Source organism: Sus scrofa, chromosome 16 (assembly GCF_000003025.6).
Source record: "Sus scrofa isolate TJ Tabasco breed Duroc chromosome 16, Sscrofa11.1, whole genome shotgun sequence".
NCBI classification, from domain to species: domain Eukaryota; kingdom Metazoa; phylum Chordata; class Mammalia; order Artiodactyla; family Suidae; genus Sus; species Sus scrofa.
The window spans coordinates 73,322,434-73,335,974 of NC_010458.4; the positions used below are offsets into that span (position 1 = coordinate 73,322,434).

General features: G+C 45.1%; 1 protein-coding gene across 1 annotated transcript in view; it reads left to right on the forward strand.

The window, feature by feature from the left end:
* The window catches only part of SEMA5A (semaphorin 5A), a 539,522-nt gene extending 525,981 nt beyond the window's left edge, over nucleotides 1-13,541 (forward strand). Inside the window, 2 exon segments of the mRNA XM_021076851.1 lie at nucleotides 2,927-3,138; nucleotides 5,039-13,541. Of these exon segments, the coding sequence (XP_020932510.1) occupies nucleotides 2,927-3,138; nucleotides 5,039-5,158 (332 nt within the window). The 3' untranslated portion in view covers nucleotides 5,159-13,541.

A 13,541-nucleotide genomic window follows, 5' to 3' on the forward strand; every position in this document is an offset into this window, starting at 1 on the left:
CAAATCAATCAAACTGCTTGCACAGAAAATCAGCCAGTTGGACCAACTGGTCTCTCCTCTAGCTTTACTGGCCAAAAACAAGGGCAAAGAGAATAGTCAAAGCCAAGAGCCACCCTAAGCACATTTAAAGAAGCTATAATGGGTATTACTTTCCCCTTGGGCGGAAAACTGCAGACTTATTGGAATGTTTCAACTCGGAGGGCTCCTTTTTAGTTGCATGAGACACAAAGACTGTATTGTCATCATAAAGATGTCAGCTGGCCCCAGCCTTCCCCAGGCACCTGCAGGCATGATTCATTTGACTAATGACAAAGTATCTGCATATGGAGAGAGTCCTACACCTTCCTTTGTTAAAATATAGTATGTTATCCATGCAGCCGAAGTTCTTTTTTCCGTACATGGCACTGACTCTGGGGAACTCCAGTCGGCTAAAGTATGGAGAAAAGCCAACATGTGTGAAATCCTCCCTGGCCTGTCTCGAGAGCATCTTCAGGGTTACAGTCAAAGCTTCTAGTGGTTGCAGGTGAAAGGGCCCTTGGATGCTTTATCCAGCATCCCAGGTTGGGAGATGTCCAGTCCTCCAGTCACAATCCGGAAAGACCAAAGATTCATGGCTTCCTTTCACTTTGCTAAACCAGGGACCAAATCATAGAGAAGTGAATGGTTGAGACAGGTGTCGGGCTGGGGGATAACTTGTGGAATGTTCTAGTAGGGTCGTCCTGGGTTATTCAGCCCCAGGTGTCTGGTGCAGACACAAGAAGCTGCATTAGGAACCACTAGTTTGGAGTCTCGGTGTGGATGAGCGTGTGTTGGTCATGAGGAGGCTCCCTCTCCGCGCGGCATGCATCCACCAGGTGGAACAAGTGCATTTCCCAGGGCCCCAGACCACGGTGTCCAGGAGCAGCAAAGGGGCGCAGCTTAGTGGAAGACGCTTAGACGGTTTCGGGATGGATGAGGGATATGACGCCTGTGCTGCAAATCACACATGAGGCAAAGGCAAATCAGAGGGCTCCCAGGGACGAGCCCAGGTGATTAAAGTGTAGGCATCCCAGGGCCTGGGTGCAGGGGACAAACTCACAGGTCTCTCCCCAAGCACCCAGGGGACCTCCCCATGTGGTCCAGTGGGACTCACCCACACCCGCAGTGATGCCCAGCAAGCATCTTCAGTGGTCCCGTTCAGATGCCAGTTGGACAGGTACGGGGAGAAAGGGTGATACTGGCCCCCTGGTGGTGCACAGAGGGGACACCTTGGGAGAGAACCAGATCATCAGGCCTGGGCAGTGGAGACAGAAAGCTGGCAATCCTTATGCAACTGGTTAGCACTGCGGTGCCAAGCCAACGGAGAAAACACGCGGTCCTGTTTTCCTTTGCCTGATTTTCAATAATCTCAGCTTCACAGACAAGGTTCAGATGCTGTCCTTATTCCCTGAAAGGCTCAAAGCTTTGACTGGAAAGTGTTTTATCAACACACCATGAATATCTTTTTTTTTCTCTCTCTCTCTTTTGTAGTTCTTTTTCAGAGATTAAGCAGCATTGGTTATGCTCCCTTGATGTCGCTCAAACCAATTCTATAGCAGAGACATAGGTCCGTGTCAGCTCAGCTTTTCAACATTTTATATTTATAACTCAAAAAACATAAAGGTATAATTAAATAGGGAAAAACACTATAAAAATAGGAGGGTCATTTCACGACCTTTACAAGTTCATATTCCTTTGCCACAAATCCTTTATTTCTTTGGAATAACCCATTTTCTTTATAAGAAAGAAATGCAGAGTTCCCATCATGGCTCAATGGTTAATGAACCTGACTAGTATCCATGAGGACACCAGTGTGATCCCTGGCCTTGCTGGATCTGGCTGTGGTGTAGCTTGCAAATGTGACTCAGATCCCACATCGCTGTGGCTGTGGTGTAGACCAGCAGCTACAGCTCTGATTTGACCCCTAGCCTGGGAACCTCTATAGGCAGCCCTAAAAAGACAAAGGACCAAAAAAAGAGGAAAAGAAAAGAAATGCAACAGGAGTGAAGAAAAGTGGGACAGTAATATTTACAACGTGCACACACTGCATCTAAGAGCGCAGAATTTCACTGGGAAAAGCACAGTTTCCCTCTCGGAAAGAAAAAAATAGACTTATTCTTGTATACGCTTTTGTACTTTCTAATGTTATGCAGTGTGTGTCTATCCATATTCAAAAAATGCAATGGAAACCTAAGAATGACATATTGGAACACATTTTGAAATAAAATGAAATGATAAAGGAGAGGGGGCAATAGCCCAGCTTGCGGGTGAGCAGTGATGGAAGAGCAATAAAGGCATCCTCCATGGTCCTGGGACACAGTCCCGCTGCAGGCAGGAAACCTCAGCTTGTTAGGAACATGGAAAACGTGTTCCCTAGGGAGTTCCTTGTGGCTCAGCCCCTTAAGAACCTGACTAGTATCCAGGAGGACGTGGGTTCGATCCCTGGCCTCGCTCAGTGGGTTAGAGATCTGGCGTTGCTGTGGCTGTGGTGTAGGCTGGCAGCTGCAGCTCCGATTGAACCCCTAGCCTGGGAATTTCCATGTGCTGCAGGTGTGGCCCCAAAAAGCCAGAAAAAAAAAAAAGAAAACATGTTCCCTAGACCGTGGATCATGCTTCACTTGAAGCAGAAGAACAGTCTCATTCAAGCCTTTGAAAAACTGTCTCTGTTAAAGTATGAAGGTGATTGTTTGAACCTATTCAAAAAGTAGGTTATCCTCCATAAGGGCGCTGACTTAAACTGTAGCCGGTGCTCACTGCAGAGAAATGTCTTGCTCAGGACATTGTACAGGGTCCTGGGATTCCCTGCGTTTGGGAATGGATGCGGGGCTTTCTGCCACGTCCTCCTTTTTCCTTTGAGCTGTGGCGGAGAGGGCTCTTGACCAGGGTCCCCGTGGTCCTGTCTCCGCAGAGTTCAGCGTGTTCCACATGATCGCCGTGGGGCTGAGCAGCTCCATCCTGGGCTGCCTTCTTACGCTGCTCGTCTACACCTACTGCCAGCGGTACCAGCAGCAGTCCCATGACGCCACCGTCATCCACCCCGTCGCGCCCGCCCCTCTCAACACCAGCATAACCAACCACATCAACAAACTGGACAAGTATGACTCAGTGGAGGCCATCAAGGTAAGGGATCAGCGGCCACCCCTGCGGCCAGGTGTGCAAAGAAGGTCGGTGGACCCCCGGGGTTGTTGGTGGCATGGGTGGTAGGGTGGGGACAAGATAAAGGGCTCCGTTTATGATGAATGGCCTTTGGAGCTTTGCTGTGCCTTAGGAAAGGTGGCTTCTCAGAATGGGAATTAGGTTGAAAGTGGATCATGGAAATAGCAACATAGAAAATGCTGGAAAACAGGGTCACTGGTCACCGGCCAGGCTGCCCTTGCTGTGCCTCTGCATCCAAGCAGGGCTGGCACAAAGAGAAGCCCTCCACGCTCAGGACCCGCACACGCTGGGCAGCGGAATGAGGACCAGTCGCTTGGTCAGAGGACATACAGGTCCCTTGCAGGGATCACCAGGGCGGCGTTATAAAGACAATCTTCAACTAATTTTCAAGTGTATTTCCTTTTTAGGGCCACACCCATGGCATATTGGAAGTTTCCAGGCCAGGGGTCATCGGCGCTACAGCTGCCAGCCTACACCACAGCCACAGAAAAGCTGGATCCAAGCCACATCTGCGACCTCTGCTGCAGCTTGTAGCAACACTGGATCCTTAAACCCACTGAGCAATGCTAGGGATCGAACCCACATCCTCATGCATACTAGTCAGATTCTTCTCCTGCTGAAGCACAGTGGGAATTCCTCAAGCCTATTTCAAATGCATTTCCTGCATTTAATCAAAAAAGTTCCTGCAGAATCCCTCATCAGTGTACCATGGCAATCAGAAAGCTGCTTAAATACCTACTCAGGGAGTTCCCATTGTGGCTTAGCAGGAGAGATCCCAACTAGTATCCATGAGGACACAGGTTCAATCCCTGGCCCCGCTCAGTGAGTTAAGGATCCAGTGTTTTGGTGCACTGTGGTATAGGTCGCAGGCATGGCCTCAGATCCCACGTCGCTGAGGCTGTGGTATAGGCCAGCTGCTGCAGCTCCGATTCAACCCCTAGCCTGGGACCCCTCCATCTGCTGCAGGCATGGCCCTGAAAAGGAAGAAAAAAAATTTACTTAGTTATAAATGCTAATATTAAAAGTGTTTGTGAATTTGAAATCACTGGTTTTAGGTCTCCAGGAGGTTTCAATTTAGGTTTTCTAATTCTTGGAAACTTCCTGACTCAAGTTCAAAAGTAGAGTAAAATTCACAAATAGACTGGTATGAAAACCTACCTCATTCTAGTTACAAGGCAAGTCCTCATCAAAGCAAATGATGTGAGAGACAAGTAAGTGAGAAAACTCATTTTTCAATAATGAGCCCTACAAGAGAACTCAAATTCAGCATACAGCTGGCCCTTGAACTGTGCAGGTCCACTGATGTGGAGTTTTTTTCAGTATTAAATGTGACAATACTACATGTCAGGGGGTCGTTTGAATCCAGGATGCAATACTGCAGATAACAGAGGAAGTTCCAATCTGGAAGAAGCAGGGAAATGGAGGGCTGACTATAAGTTATACTTATTTTTTGACTTCAAGGAGGGTTGACACCACTAACACCTGCATTGCTCAAAGGTCAACTGTAATTCTCTCTCTTTCTCTCTAATTTTTTTTTTCTTGTCTTTTTAGGGCCACACCCACAGCATATGTAAATTCCCAAGCTAGGGGTCGAATCAGAGCTTCAGCTGCCGGCCTAGGCTACAGCCACAGCTAATGCAGGATCTGAGCCACATCTGCAGCCTACACCATAGCTCATGGCAATGCCAGATCCTTAACCCACTGAGCAAGACCAGGGATCGAACCCACATCCTCAGGGACACTGGTTGGATTGGTTACCACTGAGCCATGATGGGAACTCCTGTATTGTCTCCTAGTTGTATTCTTTTTCTGAAATATTTACTGAGAATTCTTAAATCTTCTATTTTATTTCAATTTTTTATAGGCATTTAACAAAAACAACTTGATCCTGGAGGAAAGAAACAAATATTTCAACCCACATCTCACTGGGAAGACCTATTCCAACGCCTACTTCACAGATCTCAATAACTATGATGAGTACTAAGAGCTCTTCTATTTTTGGCTTCTTGTAATTCCCCAGTTCCTCGAGGCCTGCTCTCCATGCCTGCCCATGTCTCCAACACTTCAGAGATGGAGTTTGGAAACATTCCAAGTGCATTTCAAGCCACACGTATCCCATCGCTGCCAAAAACGCTCGTCCTTAAAAGCAACAAATCGTCTAAACATGGCATCACGAAAATCTGTTCTACAATTCTCCGTCATTGTTTAATGAGCCATGGTGTGAAATCTCTTTATTGTGTTGAGTCCATTTTTCTAACGAGTCAGTTGTTTTCTTGAGCTTTTTTGTAAATGTACCACCCACATTGGAAGGAGTCTTTAGAAATATGAACATCCTCTTGCTCATGAGTGCAAATCTTCATGATGATATAATTCAAGAAAATCGGCACTTTATGTGAGAGCCCACCCCCCAACCTCCACCTGGTTTATAATATTGATAAAATGAAGAATATGAATTTGGCCGTACAAAGACTCACCATGGAGCTCCATCTTCTCGGTCTGGATTATCCTGTGTGTGTTTGGACCTGGAATGATTTTTGCCTGAGGACACCAGAGATTCAGCTTGGCTTGCAACCACCTGCAGAGGTGATGGTGTGGAGGGTGAGGTGCCCCGCCCTTGGTCTTGACGCGGTCACTGTGTTTTCTCTGGGGGAGGGGAGTGTTAAGGGCAGAGGTACAGACTCCGTGAAGGGGGCACGTGTTCTACAGGTTCCTGTGAAGCCAGCCTTATTCTGACGTATGGATGTCATGACATTTCAGGGAGCTCCTTGCCACGTGGTTGGCTTGGAAGCCCACTTCTCTGGTCCAGAGTAGCATCCCCAAGAAACACTCCATAAAATAACCACTTGTTTAACATTTGGATAATAGACTCTACACCTCTCCTTTCTCTGCAAAGAAGAATCTTGAACATTCATGATGCCAATGAAGAAAGTCTTGAAAGGACTGAAATAGAATTGAAAACAACTTTTTTTTTTTATTTTCCATGTTATGGAAAGTTTTGAAAGAACTTACGTGTAATGAAAAGCAACTTTTTTTTTTTTTAATTTTACATCGCCCTGATAGAACTCCTGTATGGCAGTCAGCCTCTAACAAGAGCATTGATGACGTGCAAAGTTGGCTTTCTGCAGCTCATTGCTGTACCTATTGAAATGCTCCCCATGGAGTTCCCCTAGTGGCGCAGTGGTTAACGAATCCGACTAGGAACCATGAGGTTGCGGGTTCGATCCCTGCCTTTGCTCAGTGGGTTAAGGATCCGGCGTTGCCGTGAGCTATGGTGTAGGTTGCAGATGCGGCTCGGATCCCGCGTTGCTGCGGCTCTGGCGTAGGCCGGTGGCTACAGCTCCGATTAGACCCCTAGCCTGGGAACCTCCATATGCTTCGGGAGTGGCCCAAGAAATGGCAAAAAGACAAAAAAAGAAGAAAAAATGAAATGCTCCCCATGTACCAAGCTGTCATTTGCTGCCTCCAGGTCAGGTGAGGAGATGTTTGGCTCTGGTGCCTTTTGTTTTTTATCTCAGTGCTGCCTTCCCATCCACCCACTCCCCCTTCTCCCTGCATGGGGGCAACAGCATTTCCAGAAGTACCTTGAGAAATCAGGGTATCCAGTTTTTAATGATCCCTGTAGTTCTGAGCTTCAATCATTCATCAGCATTTCAGAGGTGTTATGATACTATTTGGTGGTGTCCCCAGAAGAAAAAAAAATAAAACAGGATAGGGAGTTCCCATCGTGGCTCAATGGAAACGAATCTAAGATCCACAAGGATCCCTGGCCTTGCTCAGTGGGTTAAGGATCCAGCTTTGCCATGAGCTTTGGTGTAGGTTGCAGACTCTTCTCAGGTCCTGCAATGCTGTGGCTGTGTCATAGGCCAGTGGCTACAGCTCCGATTCAACCCCTAGCCTGGGAACTTTCCTATACCATGGATGCAGCCCTAAAAAGCAAAAAAAAGAAAAAAAAAAAGGATAGATTACTCACAAAAAAAACCTGATACATAACATATGGCAGTTAGGTGAATAATTACTGAAAGTTAGAAGAAGATTAAAACTGTTCATTTGATGCCTCTGGGTGCTGTGACAAAGGCCTGGGTGGACATTCAAACATGTTCTTATTGATAAAATGAAGCTTCAGATCTCTGAAAACATATACTATGGGCCTTGAGGAACACAGACTTTTTAGCATACATGTTTTTACCTATTCAACTTAAAGAAAATGAAAAATCCTATCCTTAGAAATGAGTGTTGTTGCGTTCAAAATATTCTCATATACCCAGATTTTCAGAAACAGCTCTACTAAAATTCATGCTGAAATTGCAAGTGGGATCTGAGAGGTCTGAGAGATTTCAAATGAATGTGTTCCAGGTCTTTCCATCGGGGAGGTCAAGATACGTACCCCACATTCCTTTGTATGCTGAGTGAGCGTGCTCTGTCTCCATGCAGAGTCCACACTTAGGAGGTGAATATAGCCAGGACGTTTTCTCATTGTTCTTAGGTTGGATTTTCATTGGATGCTGCTACCTGCCTCATCACTTTCCTGTAAGAAAAATGCCCTTACTGTGTAGCACATTTTAGCTGTTTTCTTAATTCCTCTCCTGCAACACTTTCTAAACTTAAATGGTCATTCTATTTTCCCTAAGAGGAAGAATACTGATATTTCAAAACAGCATTCCTGGATTTGATGGAAAATGCTTTTTAAATGACATCCAAGTTGATCTTTAATCAGTCTATGCAATAACCAGGGAAAACACCCTCCCCCACAACAGAATTTTCATGTTACTCATTATGTAAACCTTTACGATTATCACTCATTTTTGTTCCCTAACACTCTATTCAAAAGAAAATTGTTCTGCTCTCACCCCCCTCCGTCCCTCTCACTTATTTTACAGGATATCAATTGGTTTAGAATAGTTTTAGCTATCATCTAAGTATTTTGACAAGCTATGTAGTAACTTCTGTTTTCCCATCAGTGTGGAGCTATTGCTTATGTGTCCATGCCTCCCCCCATTAAGCTTCCATGTGATGAGGTTTCACGGGGGTATCTGCCCACTTCTGCTGGAACCTCCTTCTTACAGCAGCCCTTCCTTAGGCTGTGATGGTTGGGATTTCTGCCAACATTTGTCCCATTTTTCTGTGTGACTTCTTCATTCTCTTTTTACCTTTGTTCTTTTCCTTCCCTTTCTTCCTTCTTTTTCTTTCTCTCTCTCTTTCTTTTTCCTTCTTTCTCTTTTTCTTTCTTTTTCGTTCTCTCTTTTACTTCCTCTCTCTCTCTTTCTGTCTTTCTGGTAGAAGAAGCACAACTAGAGACTAATACTTTTAATTTGCATCTCTCTGAGCTTAACATCAAATGACAATAATCACAGTGTAATGTCTAAGGTTATTTCTGGAGACAGTTGAAGTTTGGCTGGTGTCCATTAGGAAACTGGCTTCAGCCTCACGTTTAAATTCTTTGGACGTGATTCCCAGTGTCCAGTGTTTTCTCCGGACTAGACTAGTCACTGTCTACTATCCCCCCTATAGTGCCACAGAATCCTTGCAGGAGGCCTCCCCAAAATAGTGCTGGTTGATGGTGTTGATGACACTGAGGGCTGTGTCACTCAAAAGACGTGGACTCCGTGAACTCTGGGGGTGCAGGATCAGGCGCTACTACCTAAAGACCCAGTGTCCCCCAGATTCGGGCGTTTCCTTACTTGGTTGTCTGACTCCCTTTAGGCTTATTTCTGTGCTGCTGCCCCTGGAAAGTAATGGGAGGGAAGATCTGAACCTTCCTGATCCTTCGGGAACATTTCCATAAGCCTGTATTTTGTCACTAGAATTGGCATTAACACCAGGGAAAGGAGTTCCCATCGTGGCTCAGTGGTTAACGAATCTGACTAGGAACCATGAGGTTGTGGGTTTGATCCCTGGCCTTGCTCAGTGGGTTAAGGATCTGGCGTTGCCGTGAGCTGTGGTGTAGGTTGCAGACGTGGCTCAGATCCCATGTTGCTGTGGCTCTGGCGTAGGCCAGCAGATACAGCTCCGATTTGACCACTAGCCTGGGAATCTCCATATGCCGCGGGAGCGGCCCAAGAAATGGCAAAAAGCCAAAAAAAAAAAAAAAAAACTAGGGAAAAAGAGGGCTCCCTGGGTGTGTGGAGGGTTGGCAGATGCTAAGTGAACTGGGAGCAGTAAAGCGTGAGTGTGAGGGCGTCTCTGCCACGGAGAAGCCTCTGTCCCCAGGAAGGGTCAGCCCGTGGGGTGGGCATGAACCAGGGGTCTGGCCCCACTGACTCACCAGTGATGCCAAAGAAGAAGGAAGAGAATGAGGGAGGTGACCTTGAAAAGAAGGGACCTGGCCACTCCCAGCAAAGCGATATGGACAGTCCCAGGTGGGGACCCGTGATGGGCAGGCACAGTCCCCTGGGTCTGACCCCTGGATGCTCCGGCATCGACTGCCCAGAGTGCAGGCGAAGGTGCCCCTGTTTCCTTATTTATCTGCAAAAGGGTGAAATTCACAGAAATCAAAGCCTGTGTGGAGAATGTTCCCACTGGGGTCTTTGGCTGAATTAGTGGGTCAGATGCCTTCAAAGCCTCAGCAGGGGAACCCCAGGTCCCCAGAGGCTCCGGAGGGGGCATGTCAGAGTGCAGGGCAGATCAAAGGAGGTTTGGTTTAAAAATATATCAAGTCTGCCCTCAGCTCATCACTTTGGGCAAACACTTCCTTAATGCACAGTGGAGGGGCAGCTTCCTTAGTGTTTGAATTTGCAAATATCCTGATGCTTTTTTATGACATTTTCCTCAATTTTCGAACAAATCACAAACGTTTCCCTGACCCTGTCAAACTTATAGACTTTGCCCTGTGGTCATCAACTTTCTTTTAGCCCCAGGGTGTGTTTTATATTTCAGTGGGGTTTTCTTGTGGCATTTAGAGGTAACCAAATCGAATTCAGTCTTTATGTTTCAAAAGATGACTCTGGGGCACCTGGCCAGAGGCAACAGGTAGCAGTGGTGGATGCCTTGCACTGAGTCAGCCTCAGAGCCGCTGCTCTGCAGGTGGCAGCACTGTGCTTGAATCCCACAACTCTAATAATCATTGTCCTCGAAGGCAGGGAATGAAAACAATAACCTTAAATGTCTTCATGTGCAAACTCTCTGCTTTTTTTTTTTTTTTTTTTTTTTTTTTTTTTGGCTGCTCTGCCGCACCTGGATGCTTCCAGGCCAGGGATCAGATCAGAGCTGCGATAGTGACCTATATGACAGCTCCATCGACATCTTTTACCCACTGTGCCAGGCTGGGGATTGAACCTGTGTCCTGAGCTGCCACTGATCCCGTTGCGCCACAGTGGGAACTCCAGCTCTTTTTTTTTTAAGATGATAGAAATTGGAGTTCACAGATCTCACTGGCCATACCCAGACTATTCTTTCTTTCTAAGCTATTATTTCATAATTCATGTTGACTTGGTAATGTATGTTGACATGACATTACCCAAATGGATTACCTCTGATTTTCTATTATCAGACACTAGAAAGCCTTTCTGACCCTCTGCTTCTCTGATCAGTGTTTTGAAATGGGGAAACAGAGAGTTAGATCTGTTTTGGCCCGAGAAATGTACAAAAGGGAATGCCAAATATTTCACAGTGTGTTACTACGTAAGATGAAATATTAGGAGACCAGGAATTTATTTCTGCTGTTCTTTCCCAGTGAGGTCATTAATAATAATTGATTTAAATATGTCTTATAACTCTATAAATATAGAACCAAGGCCTTCTGGTCATCTATTCTGATAACATGATAAAACACAAACAAATATATTGCTTTAATCCTTGCTTCTTTCCTTTTGGAGGAATTGAAAAGTAATGAACCAGATGTGAAGTTGAACTGTTAGCAGGGATTTTTCTATCCCACACTCCTTTTTTATGGATTTAGGTTAAAGATACATTATGGATATTTTTGAAGAGATGGATCAGGGTGGGTTTTTTTTAATGGTCATAGGTTGTATCATCAAAAATGTGGTACATGTTACAGAAACATTAAGAATGGGAACCTATTCTCTTTTGAAAATATGTTCACATTGCAAAAGGTCTAAGAGCATATCATCAAAACCAAAATCACCGTGACCCAAATGCACTGTTCCCAGGTAAAGCTCTCTCATATAGCATTTTCAAAAGACCACATTAGCTCTGCCAGGAAAAATCAATCAAGCTTGTTACCCGTGACCAGATTCCGTGCCAATCCTCAGTCAGGCAAACAAATTTTACTTCGACAACATGGTAATGGTAACTAGTCAAAGATACTTTAAGACATGAAAGGAAAGAAATAGAGATTTAAAAAAAATACACTCAATGGCATTCCTTAAACTAAAATTCACCCCGCCTTTTCCTTCCTCAGAAATCTGAGGCCAGCCATTCAAACACTGTCCTGTTCTTTCTCAGCTTTTTAGCAACTTAATGCCAAATGGCCCAAATAGTAGATATTCAAAATGGTCCACGTGTTAGATAAATACAAGCTGGGAGTAAAATCTGCTCCAGAAAATCCAAACTATCTTTCTATCATGTTCCTAGGAAGAGAGCATCATTAGTAAGTGAAGGTAGTTTAATTTCCTATAAGAAGTTGCCAGTGCCTTGTTTAAGACGATGATGGATCATTTCCTTTGGATATTATTGGTTCAAAGCATAGGACTGATTGGCTATACTTTGAAGAAAATCTTTCTTCCCTGCCTCTTTGAACTCAGGAACAGAAAATGAACAAAAAGCACGTCATCATCAGATGTGATTTTTGACCCCGCTGGGGCTGTGGTACCAGAATGGGTGCCATGGTGTCTTCAGAATTTAGGTCAACCAACTCCCAGCCTTCCAGAAACTGACACGGCTTTAATTTTACACTTTCCAAAAATAAATACAAACAAACAACCTTAGTGCTTGTTCTGTAGTCGCACTGTCTAGCAGTTAGAGGGTTTTGTTGATGTCCCTCTCCAGGCATGTCTGTAGGCAAGGAGCATCATTTGCAGGCTGGTCATGACTGGTACAGCGCCAACGGATGGATGAGAACTTCCGGGAATATTGCCTGCTGTTTGTCTGTCTGAAGTCAGTGTCAAAACTGCATCCCAAGTTCATGAAGTTGTCACTCAGTTTGGGTTAAGAAAGCCAGTAGTGTTTTCTCTGCTAACGTGGATAGCTCTTCCCCTGTAACGTGACTTGGCCAAAATCGAACTTGAACTTCCACACTTTGAAAGAAAGCACAGTATGAACCTTAACATAAGCATCTACATTGACCACGAAAAGTCTACATCCTGGGCAGAAAAAGGCACAAACTTGGTCCAAGGTAGGATTCTTCAAAAGCATCTAACTAAACTTGCGTGTTATGCCACTGGATGTGACTTTTGAAGACGTTATGAATTGTTCAATGCCTCCTTCTGTGTTAATTTGCTGTTGCTGTTTTGTGATACAAAATAAACTTATCCGGGATTGTTTCTTCTTCTTCTTTTTTTTTTTTTTTTTTTTTTTTTTTCACTGAACCTTCTCCAAAGCCACCTTGAACCCTTGGTAAACTTACAGAAAGTTACTGACCTTGAAATTATTTTTTTAAAGGCAATATATATTCATCATAATGAGCTTTTTTAGAACGAGGTAGCACTGTCTCCCCTAACACGAGTTTTAGGTTGCCCTGTTGGAAGGCTTGTGGGATTCTGGGAACCCTCTCTCCCTCAGGACTATTGGGTGTACCACACTATTTTTCAGTCTTTACATTTGACTTTCAAGGCTGCCTTGGAAAGCTAGTTGTTAGAAGTATGAAATGCAGATTTTCCAGGGGTCTCCACTGTACCCTTTCCTCTTCATCAGTTCCCTGGTCTTCAGGGCTCACGAGGGAGCTCCCCAGGTCTACATCTCAGTTGTCGGACGACACCCAACAGATAACGTCGTTTTCAAAATCGGTTTCAGCCCCTAGTCCTGGCACCACAGGGAGCTCATGGCCTGCTGCCTGGGATCGAGGGGTGGAAGTTCAGGGAAGGGGGGACGGGGAGGTCACCCAGCCCATCAGCAGAAACCCTTTCTCCCCTGTTCTCAATGCTGGGGAAATCCAGCATTTTTATAAGGGAAAATGAGTTGTTATTACAGACGTGAACGTGTCCCACTCACTCACTGCTCCTGGCGAATTCCATGTCTAGAACCCGAACCTCTTCATCTCTTTTAAAGAATAAATTCATGAAGAATGATCCCGAGTGCTGCCAACAGTCCAGCAAGCTTCCTTTCACCGCAGCCCCGTTTGGGGAGACAAAAGAAGAGAATCCCGACGATGTACAGTAAAAATTGTATTATATTTTTTGTACTTATGTTTTATGTAAATAGTTTGTCTCATTCAATTGTACGTGAGCATTGAAATAAATCCTGCCATTTAGGAA